This window comes from Saimiri boliviensis, chromosome 1, assembly GCF_048565385.1.
Source record: "Saimiri boliviensis isolate mSaiBol1 chromosome 1, mSaiBol1.pri, whole genome shotgun sequence".
Lineage (NCBI taxonomy): Eukaryota > Metazoa > Chordata > Mammalia > Primates > Cebidae > Saimiri > Saimiri boliviensis.
The window spans coordinates 50,798,705-50,816,055 of record NC_133449.1 but is presented as its reverse complement, the minus strand read 5'-3'; the positions used below and the strand labels follow the sequence as shown (position 1 = coordinate 50,816,055).

Below are 17,351 nucleotides of genomic sequence, written 5' to 3'. Positions count from 1 at the left end.
GTATGCTTTCCGGGTAAAGACATATAGACAGCAGTGTCCAAGGGGCTTCATGTCTGTCTCTGGAGGAGTCATCCCTTGCTCTTGGTGAGGCCTAGTGCTGGGTGCCTGAGCTGCTTCTTGGCTCCAAAGCAGGGTGTGGGAAACTGGAGTGAGATTCCGGTTGGGTAGCTCTTCTTGGTGGCAGCTGTCTTTCCTTGCTGGCACTTATGAGGTTCAGGACAAAATGTGGCATCTTGACATTTGAGAAAACAGCAAAGGCAGGCAGGCCTCTCTTACCTTCCCCTCACCGCTTATCCTTGGAAGCAGACCATGAAAGTAAGTTGAGCTTCCCCTGAAGCAGGTCCTAACATCCTCATGTGAGAGGTGCCCATCCTACACTTGGAGAAAAGGAAGGTTACACAGGAGCACCAAGAAGAATCTGAACAGACCAACCTTGCTACATTTCCCTCAGTTGGTTACCATCAGATAATACCCTTTGATCCTCCGATCATAGTTCTGCATGGCCGTCCATAAAAACACTGTTTTTGTCGCTTCTTTGCATCTTCATTTCTGAAGGCTCTCATGAAACTTATGTGAAATACACTTGTATGCTTTTCTCTTGCTAATCTGTCTTTTGTCATGGGAGGATCAGTCATGAACTTTGTGATGGGTGAGGAAAAGTTAGTACATTCTCTCCCCTACAGCAGCATGTGCTCTCAGATGATGGCACAGGGGCTCTCATCAGTCTGATACCATGAGTTTTATTTCAACAATCAGTGCCTCTTGAACGCTGTACCTGTCCCCACTTTAGCCCCATGGGGCTTTTTACAACATAAGCTTGATCATGTCCTTCTTCCTCTTAAGATCTCCAGTGGCTTCTCCTTACTAAGAACAAAATCCATACTCCTTACCAAGACTCACAAGACCTTCCATGAACCAGCTGCTGCCTGCCCAGACAAATTCACCTCCTACCTTCTTCTTCTCACTCTGCTCCAGCCACACTGAGCATTTTTTTGGTTTCACCAACTCCTTACATTGCTTCCTACTGCATGGCCTTAGCACTTGCTACTTCTGTTTTCAGTGCCTTCCCCCATGGAACTTTGGATATCTGTCCCCTTCCCTTCTTTCAGGGCTCAGCTCAAATGTCACTTCCTCAGAGTGGCCTTCTGATGACCCAAACTAAAGCCTCTCACCCCAATTTATTCTCCACCCCATCACCAGAGTTTTCCAGGCTTTTCTGACTCATATTTATGCTGGATGCTGTCCCAAGATTCAAAGGCAGCATTAGGTCCTCCTGGCGGTTAGACATTGGCGGGGCCTATGACAAGAGAGGCTTAGTGAAAAGACAGGATAAGGTCATTCTGAAATCCACTCCCATTTCTCATTCTGATACTCCTTGGACTGGGAGAGAAAGAGAGGCTGTCTTTAGGTAGAGTGACCAACTGTCCCAGTTTCCAGGGTTTTATGGGAAATGGCGTTTTCAGATCAAAAACTGGGCAAGTCTCAGGAAAACTAGAACAAGTTGGTTACTATGAGATCTCTTGAGGAAATTCAGCAGTGAAAAATCCAATTGAATCACTGTTGACCACTATATGCAATAACTTGGATAATGTTATATAGGAGGATTTGTTAGAAAAGTACCTTGCAATACACACACACACACACACACACACACACACACACACACACAGAGCAAATGTGTTACACAGAGTGAACATTTAATATGGTTTTTACTCCAAATCCTTTCTACAGCACCTGTTGCCTGAGCTTGATAAAGATTTGATAAGTTCTTGAACCAAGTTTAGCTGAATATATTATCGGATCACTTTTACAAATTCAGAGCCAGAAAATCTGAAGAAACTGGGCTGTTTCAGAAATTCCTCACAGCAGGAAAACCCAGAAAGACTTCATAATCTAAATATAGGTGATTACCATCACCTCCGGTGACCAAATTGATCAGTCAATAGGGAGATGGTCTGCCACCTGGTGGTAACTCGTAACATTGCTCTCTGGTACAGCACAATTCCTGTGTTAGGTGAATTAATTGGGCATAGAATCCTAAGAAGAGCTGGAGACTCCTTAGGTTATGACTGTATTTTTTAACCACTAAAATAAATAAATTTCACAAATAATATTTTTAAATTATTTGTGAATTTTTGTATATGAAGTAATCTCACAACGGGGTGAGGGAAAGGGAAAAGGGAACTAAAATCTAGAATGTTTAAGTGAGCTAGATGTTATACAAAGATTTCTCCCACAATCTTGTAATATGAATAATGTTATATAAATTTTACAGATGCTAACTTGGATACTTAGGAAGTTAAGAAAATATTTTCTTTATTTAAGAAAAATATTTTCTTTATTTTCTTTATTTAAGAAAATAAAGAGCATAGTCAATTCAACCTCAGTTCTTTCTGGCTTCAAAGTATGATCTCAGGCTGTTACACTGTATTTTGTCATACATTTAGCAGATAACTTCATAAGAAATAACTTTATTAAAGTATAATTCATATGCAATATACCTGTATGTTTTAAACGTGTTATGTCGAGATAATTATACATTCACGGGAAGTTGCAAAAATGGTTACAGCTTATATAACTAGAGTTTAATATCAAAACCAGACACTGATATTGGCACAGGGTATATGTATAGTTCTATGGTATTTTATTACATGGATAAATACACATAACCTTCACTGTGATCAAGATTCAGAACTGGGGCTGTGAGCTGTGGCTCACATTCCTAATCCCAGCACTTTAGGAGGCCGAGGTGGGTGGATTGCTTAAATTCAAGAGTTCAAGACCATCCTGGGCAACATGGTGAAACCCCTCTCAGCAAAAAATACAAAAATTGGTGCCTGTACTATGCGCCTGTTGTCTCAGCTACCTGGAAAGCTGAGGTGGGAGGATGCCCTGAGCCCAAGAGTTCGAGGCTGCAGTGAGCCAAGATTACACCGCTGCACCCCAGCCTAAGCAACACTTTATGAGACAGAGCAAGACCTTGTCTCATAAATAAACATATCTGTGATCCATTCTGAGTTAACTTTTGTATAAAGTGTGAAGTTTAATTTTTTTTTTTTTAATTGTTGTTGTTTGTTGGTTGGTTTTTGAGACAGTCTCTCTCTGTCGCCCCGGTTGGAGTGTAGCGGCACAGTCACTGCTCATGCAGCCTTGATCTCGAACTCCTGACCTCAAGTGATCTGACCACCTCAGCCTCCCAAAGTGCTGGAATGACATGCATGAGCCACCATGCCCAACCTTTTTTTTTCTTTTTTCTTTTCTCTAGTTATCAATGGCAAGCTGAATAATGTCCACATCCTAATATCTGGAAGCTGAGAATATTACCTTATATGGCAAAGGGGCTTTTGCTGGTGTGATTAAATTAAGGTTCTTGAGATGGGGAAGTGATCCTGGATTATCCATGTGGGCTGGGTGTCATCACAAGGACCCTTGTCAGAGGGATACAGGAGATCAGAGTGAGTAGAAGATGTGACTGTGGAACCAAGATGTTGGAGTGACGCAGAGAAAGAGTCATGAGTCAAGAAATGTAGGCGACTTCTATCAGTTTGTAACCAAGAGAGGAGCAAAAATTGGTTCTTCTAACTCAATTCTTTATTTTCATTATCTATTATACCATACAGTTTTTTGCTTTTTTTTGTTTTGTTTTTGTTTTTCTTTAGACAGAGTCTTGCTCTGTTGCCAGGCTAGCATGCAGTGGCACAATCTTGGCTCACTACAACCTCTGCCTCCTGGGTTCAAGCGATTCTTCCACCTCAGCCTCCCGAGTAGCTGGGACCACAGGCGCGTGCCACCATGCCCGGCTAATTTTTGTATTTTCAGTAGAGATGGGATTTCACCATGTTGGCCAAGATGGTCTCGATCTCTTGACCTTGTGATCTGCCGACCTCGTGATCCACCCACCTTGGCCTCCCAAAGTGCTGGGATTACAGGTGTGAACCACTGCACCCAGCCTATACCATACAGTTTTATACCATTACACTGTACAACAATTAAATCATATTATAATAAACTATAAGAAATTGTACAATTTATTGATTGTACTGGGATTTTATTTATTTATTTGTTTATTATTATTTGAAACAGTCTCATTCTGTTGCCCAGGTTGGAGTGTAGTGATATTATCTTGGCTCACTGCAACCTTTGCCTCCTGGGTTTGAGTGATTCTTGGGCCCTAGCCTCCTGAGAAGCTGGGATTACAGTTGTGCACCACCACACCTGGCTAATTTTTGTATTAATATTAAATATTTTTAGTGGAGACGGGGTTTCACCATCTTGGCCAGGCTGGTCTCAAATCCCTGGTCTCAAGTGATCTGCCTGGCTCAGTCTCCCAAAGTGCTGGGATTATAGGCATGAGCCACCACGCTGTACTGGGATTTTAACATGATGATTTTATCTATTCATCATCTATCGATCCATACATTCATCCATCCAGTAATCTCTTACTGGTGCTAGTGTAAAGCCCTGAGGATACAATTGTGAAAAATAATAAGCTGGGCGCGCTGGCTCACGCCTGTAATCCCAGCACTTTGGGAGGCCGAGGTGGGTGGATCACGAGGTCAAGAGATCGAGACCATCCTGGTCAACATAGTGAAACCCCGTCTTTACTAAAAATACAAAAAATTAGCTGGGCATGGTGGCGCGTTCCTGTAATCCCAGCTACTCAGGAGGCTGAGGCAGGAGAATCGCCTGAATCCAGGAGGCGGAGGTTGCGGTGAGCCGAGATCACACCATTGCACTCCAGCCTGGGTAACAAGAGTGAAACTCCGTCTCAAAAAAAAAGAAGAAAAAAATAATAATAATAATAATAGATGTAGGCTCTGCACTCAAGGAGCTTGCCCTCTAGTGGGTTAAAATAGGAACAGCAATTATTACTTTTTTTGCCTGGTACCCTGGTACAGCAATTATATACATATACACATAAATATTTGTCTGTCTTAGAAGATGACAGCCAGATGAAGACGAAGACTGAGAGGATAGGGTGTTATAGTGAGGACATTCTGTGTAGAGGCACTGGTTCTTGCAAAGGCATGAAGACATGATAAAACATGGCACACTACAGAAACTTGGAGTGGCTGGCTATGACTGGGGTTTGAGTGGTAAAAGGGGGCTGGTGGAGGAGGATGATGCTGAGGAAAAAAGAGGTCAGCTCATGGAAAAACCCCTGCATACCTTGTTAAGAAGCTTGGACTTTAACCTTAAAACAGTGAGATGCATTGTAAGATTTAAACAAGGATAACATAATCAGATTTTTAAAAAAATCACTCCCACTAGGCCCTACCTTCAACATTGGGATTATAATTCAACATGAGATTTGGAGGCTGGTGGTGGTGGCTCACAACTGTAATCCCAGCACTTTCAGAAGCCAAGGCGGGTGGATCACGTGGTCAGGAGATCGAGACCATCCTGGCTAACACGGTGAAACCCCTCCTGTACTAAAAATACAAAAATTAGCCAGGCATGGTAGAATATGCCTGATACAAAGTTGTTTGTCAAGCATTCTCATTGGTTTATAGAAATAACGTTGATTGGTGATTGCCTATATGGTTGTTCTTTGTATGACAAGTTCCAGGAATATGAAGACAATGGGTGAGGGTTACATCATGAAACTAAAGGAAAGGAAAGAAAAAACAAAATGCCTTTAAACAATTGCCTCTGGGGATGGGTGCAGGAGAAGGTGAAGTCTCAGTATGGCTGAAGTCTCATACTCATGTCTCTCTGGGCCTGATATATTTCATGTACCTCACCTTCCTCAGACAGCTCTGAGATGCTTTTCTTTCTTGGTAACAAGATGATGACAGAGCACAATAGAATGATCTGATGGGAGTAAGGGGGAAATGGGAGGGCTAAGGATTGGGGCCGTGGTACTGTTCTGGAAAATCTTACCCGACGAGAAACGCAAGCGGCACTCAGGAGATCAGAGGAACACACTTTATTACGCTGGCGGGCCCAGAAGGGTTCGCACCCAAAAGTCTGGACCCCAGCTAAGAAAAGTACACAGTTTTTTTTTTTTTTTGAGACGGAGTTTCGCTTTTGTTACCCAGGATGGAGTGCAATGGCGCGATCTCGGCTCACCGCAACCTCCGCCTCCTGGGTTCAGGCGATTCTCCTGCCTCGGCCTCCTGAGTAGCTGGGATTACAGGCATGCGCCACCATGCCCAGCTAATTTTTTTTGTATTTTTAGTAGAGACGGGGTTTCACCATGTTGACCAGGATGGTCTTGATCTCTTGACCTCGTGATCCACCCGCCTCGGCCTCCCAAAGTGCTGGGATTACAGGCTTGAGCCACCGCGCCCGGCCAAGTACACAGTTTTTATAGGTAAAGGGGAAGGGGAAGGAACTCAGGACTTTAGACAACGCAGCAGGTTTTAGACAACGTGGCAGTTTCTCTTAAGGTTTTCCAGTTAGTAAGCAATAAGCTGATGTACAGAAGCAGAAAGAGGCAGTTACTAACAAAAATAGGGACAGTCTCCAAATAGGGATGGTTACAGACAACTTGCTGACAAAATTCTGGGCAAAATTTCCACTTCAGTACTTTATTAGTAAATCAGGGAAGACCTCTGAGGCTAAACCTGAATGAGGTAAGGGAGCCAGCTTTGCGAAGTTTGTAAGGGCCCAGAGAAAGCTTCGCTTTCGCTCTCTGAAGGTTCACTGAAAATTGACAGACAGAAGGCAGATTAATGGCAGAAAAGGAGTACAAATTTATTTGATCATCATTTTATACCACATGGCAGCCTTCAGAATGAAGACTCGAAAATATAGGAAAAACTGTCCATTTTTATGCTTAGGTTCAAGAAGTATGGATAGCCACAAATAAATATGATTGTATATAAAGGATATGATCTCATGCTAACAGACTGAGTGGGGAACCCAGAAAGGCCTGCCTGCCTAGATGACTCTTGGCCTCTCTGTGGAGCACTCCGTCCTTCTGGGTATGGGGCAAGAACCTCTCTGGAATGATTATCCCTACATGGTAGGTTGGGTAATTTCTTTATGGCCAGTTTTTACACAGAAAGGTGGGGGAATGTTGGAGTAATATTTTCAGGCATTATGGCTTGCTTTTGAGGGAAGGGGTACTGCTTTCTATGACCTGATTTGGGGAAGAGGGATTCTAGTTTCTGTGGCTGCCCTGCGGGAGAATGAGGGGACAGAGACTGGAGGGTTGTTTCTGAGACGTTCATCTTGGTGTATCATTTTATCAGACTCAACAAGATCCATGGATGTATGGTCCATTCTTAGAAAGTTCCTCTCTGACTTTTCTAGAGAATAGAAAAGTATATATTCAAGTGGCTGTTGGGGACCAGCCCAACCCCGTTCATGGGTGCCCTTAGTCCTGGCAGTGATGAGGGATTGAGAAAAGGAAATAAAGACAGAGACACAAGAGTGGCATTTACAGCATGGGTCCAGGGGACCAACGCAAGTATGGCAACTGCATTGGCCCAGAGCTCTGGGCTCCAAACACTTTATTATATGCACAATCTCATTGATCTTATGGGAGTGGAAGGGGAGGGTGAAGGTGTGGGTAAGATAACAGGGTGCGGAGAGCACTTGAGATCCTCTAAGACACGCTAAACTAGTACTCAGTTTACCACCGATTGTTATCAGGGTGCGGCTGCATCAGAAGTATAGCGGATCAGGAGCCACAGGGTCTGACCACTCCCAGTGCGTCAAGGGGCTTTTATCTCTCGAGCATTGAGGACATAGAGCAATTAAAATTACTCCATATTCTGAGAATCTAGGCAGAGCCTGAGGTGTTGGGTGATTTCTGCCCTGCAAGGCTTTATTCCTCCTTGCCAGCTCTCATCTGCAAAGACCCTCCCAGATTTTGTGAACAGAGGTCGCCTCCCTCCTCAGAGATCTTTGCATAAGCCCTCTTTAAGAGGCCCTCATGCAGACTCCATGTTGAGAAGACATTAGTGGGACCACAGCAGTATTCCCTGCTCTGCAACCACCTCGAGGTGTTCCCCGGTGTTACTGTGCTCTCGGATGGTCTTCACCTTAGGCCTCCTGTTGCCTCTTGATTTCTAATTAACTGCACCAATAATATGGTTTAGTTCAGTGTATAAACTTCAGTGTATGCTGAGCCAAACAAGCTTATAATTATTTACGTCGAATTAACATAGGTCTCCCCCTGGCCATCTTGACCCACAAGTGGCAGTACAGTCTGTTTTCTTCCTCTCACCTCCTTCTTGAGGTGGGATGCACATCCATCCCCTTTTTTCAGGGCATTGCAACTGGTAAGTTAGGCTGATGCTCAAGACGGAGCAGAGATGGGGCCCTCTGGCGACAGTGCAGGCATCAGGGCCACAGCCGATTCCTCTGACAGTGTGGAAAGGACTGACCTTTTTGTGGATGTCTGATCCTCACCTCTACCTCACCAAACTGACAAAAGCTTGGTTTCCTTCATCTTCCTCCGCTTCCACCCATATGGATCTGAAGTTTCTTCCAGTTCCATCCAGAGGAAAAAAAAAATGGATGGAACTAAATGACAACACTGACAAAGAGGTGAGCTCCAGAGTGCTGTGGCAAATAAGGAACAGCTAATGTGGGTGGGGGTACTAGAAGCTAGGGAATGCCTTGGGGGTAAGATAGGCCTGGGGAAGATGATCATGTGAGAGTTCTGGGCAGGAATGAAACAGGTGAAACAAACTGCACAAGATAGACAAGGTGTTACAGTGGATAGCTAGTCAGGCATGAGCAGGGCAGGAGAGGGCTCCCCACAACCCCACCAAAAATGTCAGGGGACCATCAGGTGATAGGCGGTTGCTAACTGTTTCTCTAAAATAATTGGTTGCAGCCAGCCCCAGGGGAAGCTGGTCTCTCAACAGACAGAAAGAACCTAAAACTGGTGATCAGTAGCTTCATGATAAGATGTCAGGAGTTGGGCGAGTAGCTCAAGCATGCACATTGAGGCAAAATGGTGGAGTTGAACTGGTATATAACCTCCTAGGGACATTCGACTGGGAAGGGAAGACCACCTCAAGTGAGCATGTGTACAACTCTAGTAAACACACTGTGCCTGCTCTCCTCCCAACTGCCAGCAGGCCACCATGCATGCAGACAACTCACCCCAAGAGAAGAATCAGGGGAGAAAGAATGCAAGACCCTGGAAGTATGCCGTCATATAAAACCCTAAGTCAAAAGGTGAAACCAAGCACTCATATACTAAGTTACCCGCTTGGCCATCTTCCAAGTGGACTTTCTTTCCTTTTGTACCTTCTCTAACGCTTTTAAACAAACTTTCATTCCTGCTCCAAAACTTGCCTTGATCTCTCCTGCCTTCTGTCTCCTCAGTCAAATTCTTCCTTCTGAGGAGGCAAGATTTGAGGTTGCTGGAGACCTGTATGGATTCGCCACCACTAAGATACTTTGGTGCTGTATGACTTGGATAAGTTCCCCAGTGGTAAGAGACCTATACATTTTGCGTGCTTCAGCTGGAGGGATTCAACCCCTGTACATGGTTTTCTTCTCCTTTTTGCTCTCCTGCTTACTAATCAAGCCCCTGACAATTCCTCTCAGCTACAGTGGCTCTGCTCCTCCCAGCTGATCTCTCAACTCATCCTGATGGGTGGCTCACATGGATGGGAAGGACCTTGAGGTCCACAATGAGTAGAACTAATGACCCTCCAGTGCAGGAGGCTCATGAAAGTGGTAGGGCTGAAGTCTAAAACCATGCAATGTCTGGGTTTTCCTCTGCTTTTCAGCTAAAATCAGCTTTTCCCCAAGAACCTGCAGTGTCTGTTCTCCTGATTTCTGTATGTGTTCTGAAATGGACTTGCACACTTGCCCAGACCATCTGCCTTGGGGGCAAGTCTGCCTCTTTGCTTTCACTTCACATGCCACATGACTTCTTAAACATACACTCCCTGTTATTCATGTGTCTGTGGCTCTTGCTGAATTTTCTTTTTCTTTTTTTTTTTTAACTTATGGAAATGTTTTATTAAATGAACTACAGTGCCTAGTACGATATTTGCAAATACTCAAGATTCACCAGCTATCATTTAGTTCATGTTCAGCTAGTTGTATCTATTCGTCTCTGATCTTCCATAATACCTTAAATCCCACAGATGACCTTTTCTTCTTCCTCCTTCTCCTCTTCCTTCTCTTCCCCTTCCGTCCCCTTCTTCATTTTCTGTGGCATGTGTTAGTAATCTATTTGTTGCCTCTCAGTTTTAGATTATCCATTACCCTGCTTGTCATACTGAAGCGTTCTTTTTCATCATCAGGGAAACAATGTTAAGTTTCGTCACTAGAGGGCACTAGAGGTATGCTAGAGGATGAAAAGGCTTTTCTTCTGGCTTTTCTTCCTAGTGTGCTCTGTTGGGTTGCTTCTGCAGTGTATGCCAACCAGGAGCAGGTAGGACAATTGATACTTACTTCCTTATGGGTAGCATTTCCTAGCACCCCAGGGGACTTCTTCCTATTGGGCCACCCCTATGGTCAGTTTCTCAGTGAGCTCTGCAGCATGGCATCTTTCTGTGGGCAGCTTCACCCAGAAACCAAGGAAGTAGTTTCCCAGCTCACCATCTCTTTGGGAGGCTTTGCAGTGAGTTCTGAGGTATGACACCTTGTTGAGGGCTTCCTTCAGCCTTGCTGAATTTTCATGGCAGAAAAGACACATGCTCCCTTGCAGACAGCCTCTCAGATTTATACTTGTTTTTATCCTACCAGCTCAGATGACCTTCCACCTTTCCCCTGTCTGCTGGCACATTGCCCAGGATAGACACTAATTGGAATTCTAATTCTGCCAGCTCCTTATAACTTACCATATGCTTTTTGCTCCTGTTACACCCCATGGCTGAGTTTTCCAGTGGCTTTTGAAGCAATTTGTCTGCCTGCATAGGGCCTCACTCTGGCCCTTTAAGGATCCCACTTACTTGCTTTTATCTGTTTTGAGTAAGTATCCACTGGGAGGAGGGCAAATTCTTCCTTAACCATTTGCAAGTTCTTACCCCAAGCCCTAAGTCCTCTGGCAGTTATTCCCTTATGTCAAGAGGGCAAATAAATATTGCCCTCTTGAATCCAAGGGCTGCTGTTTTTGTGAGCATACGAAGGCTTTCCCTGAGTATTTCTCTTTCTCCCACTTCCTCCTGTAGCTTCCATTTCTCTAATCACTTCCATGCACTTCTTAACATGCATTAGGACCTTCAAGGTCATATTTGAAGGGAGGGAAGTTTAGCCCCTTGTGCCAGTTAGCTGAAAAACAGGCTTCTCATCTACCTAAGGAACATGGAAATGGGATGTAAGAATGCAGTGGCTCACGCCTGTAATCCCAGCACTTTGGGAGGCTGAGGTGGGTGGATCACGAGGTCAAGAGATTGAGACCATCCTGGTCAACATGGTGAAACCCCGTCTCTACTAAAAATACAAAATATTAGCTGGGCATGGTGGCGCATGCCTGTAATCCCAGCTACTCAGGAGGCTGAGGCAGGAGAATTGCCTGAACCCAGGAGGTGGAGGTTGCGGAGAGACCCATAGGGCAGAGATGAAGGTTGGTCCCAGGCTAATGGATTACCATTAGAACAGAGATGAAGGCAAGGTTAGGGGTACGCAGTAAGACAAGTTCATTTCAGAACCTCAGGGATGACAGAGGGTCCACTCTTCAGTATCTCCTCTGTTCTCAAGTGGGTAATTGTGATGAGACAGACTAAGGGTATATGACAAGACCTGTTCAATCTGGAACCCTAAGGACAATGGGGGATGCCTCATTCAGAATAATAGGAAAGTAGAGAAAAAACTTTTCCCCCACTTTTTCTCCTATGTTTGCCCTTTGTAGATGGGTAATAGCATCTCCATATTACAGAACATGTCCCTTGGATACACCCCCAAAGCTGGGAAAAGTCTGATTTTTCCAAACCTTAAAACAAAAAACTAGTTTTCCTTTGTAATGCTATTTGGCTTAATAATGAACTGGGAGGAAATTGCAAAAGTCAGCCTTAGAACTCAGTATCCCTGTGCAGGAGGTCCTCAGATTAGCCTCTTCAGTCTTTTAAAACTGAGAGAAGAATATGGAGGACAGGGCTAAGAAAAAGGAGAAACACTGAGAAAGGAGGCAGCCTCAAGTATTGGCTGCTCTGCAAGCCCAACAGCCCTCTCCAGGTTGCCCTACGGGCACTTCTCCAGGTAACTGCCATTGGTGTGAGAAGCCAGGCCACTGGAAGGCAAAGTGCCCTAATGGGATGAATGAGGAAAAACCTCTAATGGTTTGCCTCTCTGCCACAAGCTTGGCCACTGGAAATGAGACTACCCTGAAGGGCCAAAGGGTCCTTGGAACAGAATCCCAATTTCTGATAACCTTGAGCTGAAGGTGCTTTTTGCTCCAGGTGCCTTCCAAATCACACATCATCATCAATACGACAAAGCCAAGGGCAATTCTGCAGGTGGCAAGTAAAATTATAAATTTCCCTTTTGGGTTCAAGAGCTGCCTACTCTGTCCTAATATCCTTCTCAGAGCAACTCTCTTCCAAATCCTGTCAGGCAATGGGGGCAAATAGCACCCCTCTTCAAAAGAAAAGATTCACACCCTTTATTTATTTATTTTTATTTTTTTATTTCTTGAGATGGAGTCTCGCTCTGCCTCTAGGCTGGAGTGCAGTGGCACAATCTCTGCTCACTGCAACCTCCACCCCCTCCCCCAGGTTTAAGTGATTCTCCTGCTTTACCCTCCCAAGTGGCTGGGACTACAGGAGTGTGCCACCACACCCAGCTAATTTTTGTATTTTTAGTAGAGATGGGGTTTCACCATATTGGCCAAGATGGTCTCAATCTCTTGACCTTGTAATCCATCCACCTTGGCCTCCCGAAGTGCTGGGATTGCAGGCATGAGCCACCATGCCTAGCCTCCCTTTATATTACTTAAGGGACCAATTGCTATTCTCCCACCAATCCCTGGTAATGCCCCCGCACTTCTTTGGGGCAAAAATATACTTTCCAAAATGGGTGCTCACTCAATATTTACCCAACCTCTGAATTCATCTTTCTCTCTGATAGCCCTACGTCTCCCCACAAAATTACTAAATTCTTTAACCAATAACTTTAACTTGTACAGTCCTATCTCAGAGGTTTAGAAATAGCCCACATTTATTCAGACAAGTTCTGGTGAAAAATCTAACCAAGCAAACTCTTGAGGGGGGATAAATTCTGCAGTACGTAGATAACCTCCTTATCTGCCCCTGCTCCACAGGACTCACATAGCAACTTGCAGTACAAATCTTTGCTTTCTTTTTTTTTTTTTTTTGAGACGGAGTTTCGCTCTTGTTACCCAGGCTGGAGTGCAATGGCGCGATCTCGGCTCACCGCAACCTCCGCCTCCTGGGTTCAGGCAATTCTCCTGCCTCAGCCTCCTGAGTAGCTGGGATTACAAGCACGCGCCACCATGCCCTGCTAGTTTTTTTTTTGTATTTTTAGTAGAGACGGGGTTTCACCATGTTGACCAGGATGGTCTCGATCTGTTGACCTTGTGATCCGCCCGCCTCGGCCTCCCAAAGTGCTGGGATTACAGGCTTGAGCCACCGCGCCCGGCCAAATCTTTGCTTTCTAACAGAAGGAAAATGACTTTTGTCTAATTCAAAGGTTATGAAGGTAAAGTGGTATTTCTGGTAAGGAAGAATATAAATAAGAGATTTTGTGTGAAAAAAAAATCTTGTATGGTAAATTCTTGTCCTGAAGTAAAATGGTAGTTTTAAAAAAAGGATGTTTAAGACAAGTAAAAAAGTCCAAGCATGTTGTAGGTGGTCTGTGTAAATCATAAGAAAAGATTTGTGAAACGGAATTTATGAAACAAATGTTATACAATTTAAAAAGTTATTATGCCTTCTAAATGCTTCACAAACTGCCACTATGACTGTTAACTGTACAACTTGCCTCTGTTAAAGCTAGGTAAGGCTTGGGAACATGCAGTTAGCCATGCCCCCTAGCTATGCTGAAGAGTCAAACCTTATCTGCACTTCTGTCTGGTGTCCTAAGCTCCAAACCTAATACATAATTAGAATCACGTACTTACCAGATTTTTCACTGAGAGTAAATTGCCCAGTCTTGGGTATGTCTTTATCAGCAGCACAAAAATGGACTAATACACCAGCATTAAGTGAAGTGCCATGGTGCCCACTGCCTCTGTTTCCTCTCAGACTGGGCCACACTAAGGCTATCAGGGCAGTGGATACCCAAAGCCCATTCAGGCCCAGGCTCTACCTCTCACCATTATCAATAGGGCAGGATGGTGGGCTCTGTCCTCTAGGATCCTTCATTCTGGCCCTGAGAACTCTTTTCCAGGAGTTTCTTGGAATCACAACCTAATTTCGTTAGGTTTCATGAAAGAGGGAAGAATAAACCCCACATGGTTCTTCCTAGTGCAATCTAGTTAAAAAAAAAAAAAAAAAAAAGACTTGTTAGTGCTTACTTTGGCAGCACATAAAATAAAATTGGAAAGACACAGAGATTAGTATGGTCCTTGTCCTTGTAATTTAAAAAAAGGCTTTTTGGCTGGGCACTGCGGCTCACACCTGTAATCCCAGCACTTTGGGAGGCTGAGGTGCATAGATCATAAGATTGAGACCATCCTGGCTAATATGGTGAAACGCTATCTCTCTTTTTTTTTTTTTTTTTTGAGACGGAGTTTCGCTCTTGTTACCCAGGCTGGAGTGCAATGGCGCTATCTCGGCTCACCGCAACCTCCGCCTCCTGGGTTCAAGCAATTCTCCTGCCTCAGCCTCCTGAGTAGCTGGGATTACAGGCACACACCACCATGCCCAGCTAATTTTTTGTATTTTTAGTAGAGATGGGGTTTCACCATGTTGACCAGGATGGTCTCGATCTCTCGACCTCGTGATCCACCCGCCTCGGCCTCCCAAAGTGCTGGAATTACAGGCTTGAGCCACCGCGCCCGGCCGCTATCTCTATTAAAAACACAAAAGATTAGCTGGGTGTGGTGGCACATGACTGTAGTCCCAGCTACTTGAGAGGCTGAGGCAAAAGACTCTCTTGAACCCAGGAGGCGGAGGTTGCATGAGCCGAGATCACGCCACTGCACTCCAGCCTGGGCAACAGAGCAAGACTCAAAGAAAAAGAAAAAAAGAAAAAAGGCTTTTTAGTGGATTAACTTATAAAGTAGATTGATCTTACTTTTGTCAGACTCTGAATCTCCAAAACCTGTGTACTTACCTTCATTTAGTACTTCCTCATTTACAGTTTTTTTCCCCTTCTTAACCATTTTGTCTTAAGATTTACTGCTATTACTTGTGGCTTTAAAGAGAAAAGGCATTATATGTGTGGCTTATACAAAGTTCATACAATATTGGTGATGTGGTGGGGCAATTAATAAATCCCCATCTAGGTGATTCTATTAGATCAGGGTTTGGTCCTAGAATCACTGAAGGTTTGTATCCCAGCTTTGCTTATAAGCAGTGTGACCTTGAGTAAGTGAGGACTTCTTTTATGCCAATGGGGATAACAGTATCCACTTTTTTTTTTTTGAGATGGAGTCTCACTCTGTCTCACCCAGGCTGAAGTGCAGTGGTGCGATCTCAGCTCACTGCAGCCTCCACCTCCCAGTTCAAGCGATCTTCCTGTGTCAGCCTCCTGAGTAGCTGGCACTACAGGCATGTGCCACCACACCCAGCTAATTTTGTATTTTTAGTAGAGATGGGGTTTCACCATGTTGGCCAGGCTGGTCTCAAACTCCTCACCTCAGGTGATCCACCTGCCATGGCCTCCCAAAGTGCTGAGATTCAAATATTCAAATGTTATCTCAAACAGCTTTTTCTCCTACAGACAAAAGTGAAGATTCAGGAGCTCCTGGCCTCAGGGGGCACAGCATAGTTAGAAAATCATAGTTAGAAAATCTAGGTGATAAGTGGCAGTAACAGTGGCCCATACCAGGGACTTGCACACGTGAGTTCTGAAGGCCTGGAATGCATTTGAAGATGAGTTCATGAACAGACAGAAAGGAGTCCACTAACAGCTGAGAAACACAAAGGTCACGTGTTTGTAAGGGCCTCCACGTGGTCGGGGTCAGCATTAGTTTATTCTTCTGTAAAATGGGGGCAGTAAGAATTGCTCATCCCTTAATTATTCTCAACAACAAGAAACCTTAAAGGTAGAGAATAAAAGAGAAATCTGTTTTCACAGAAAGTCCTTGTAATGGGTGGAACAAGGTGCAGCTCCACCTGCTCCACCACCAGGTGCAGAAGAGTGTCTATGGCAGGGGGTGCTTCTCAACTTGTGACCTTGGGCCTGTGCTGGTCTAGATGGACTTCAGCTGGCGCCGGTGTCGCATGTGCGTTTCCTAGGGAGTAGTCACCTCCAAAGGGCCGCGTCGTCTACAGAAGAGTCACTACTCTGAGGTCTAGTCCATGGCCACGTTCTCAGTGCAGGGAGAAACAAAAGGGTCAAGTCTAGCACTCCTTTCCCTGATGAGAAAACATCCCTGGGATTCACCTAACGGTGGTGTACGCACACATCCCTCGAGTAAGGCGTCCCAAACGGCTCTTTCTGCGGCTAAGCGTACTTTATAGAGCGACATGCCAGAGACTGTCGCCTGCAATTGCGCATCCGGTCGCGGAGAGCATTATGGGGATTATGGGGTTGGTAGTCCAGACTGAGGCGCAGATACGGGGTGCTGAAGCCATAGAACTACATTTCCCAGCAAGGCCCACGGAGCAGGGCACACAGACTGTGTACGTTAAGTGACCAGACTTCCGGACGAGCCGGGGGCGGGACCTCAGCGGAGGCCGGAGCGAGGCGTCGGGATGCAGCGCCCCGGGCCCTTCAGCACCCTCTACGGGCGGGTCTTGGCCCCGCTGCCCGGGAGGGCCGGGGGCGCGGTCTCAGGCGGAGGAGGGAACAGCTGGGACCTCCCAGGTTCCCACGTGCGGCTGCCGGGGCGTGCACAGTCTGGGACCCGCGGCGGTGCTGGCAACACAAGCACCAGCTGCGGGGACTCCAACAGCGTCTGCCCGGCCCCGTCAACGATGTCCAAGGCCGAGGAGGCCAAGAAGCTGGCGGGTCGCGCGGCTGTGGAAAACCACGTGAGGGTGAGCACCTCGGGGCGTGGGGCGCATGTTCTCGGCGTGTTGGGCTCCTGTTGCGCTTTATGGGTACTGCCGGGGCGCGCCTAACTCCTGGCAGGGCGGGTGCTGAGTGAGAGGGTAGAGGGTGTGCACTTTACCGGAGTTTAGACCCCTCTTCCCTGCTCCTTAAAGACCTTTTAGAAATAGAGTCGGTTAGGGGCGAATCTTCTAATACTTGAGCTTTCTAAAGACTTGTCCAGCTGGAGCAGTTTGCACAGGGGAGCCTGGCGGCGTCTGATGCTTGCAGTGGGGGCTAGAGGCATTCGCCTTGTCGCCTCCGTATCAACA

At 45.5% G+C, this 17,351-nt stretch overlaps 1 protein-coding gene across 1 annotated transcript in view; it reads left to right on the top strand.

Annotated features, from left to right (window-relative positions):
• Nucleotides 1-16,705: 16,705 nt before the first annotated feature.
• RPIA (ribose 5-phosphate isomerase A) overlaps nucleotides 16,706-17,351 on the top strand; it is a 62,548-nt gene continuing 61,902 nt past the window's right edge. Inside the window, exon 1 of the mRNA XM_003942513.4 lies at nucleotides 16,706-17,027. Coding sequence (XP_003942562.1) covers nucleotides 16,743-17,027 — 285 coding nt within the window. The 5' untranslated portion in view covers nucleotides 16,706-16,742. The remainder of the gene's footprint in view (nucleotides 17,028-17,351) is intronic.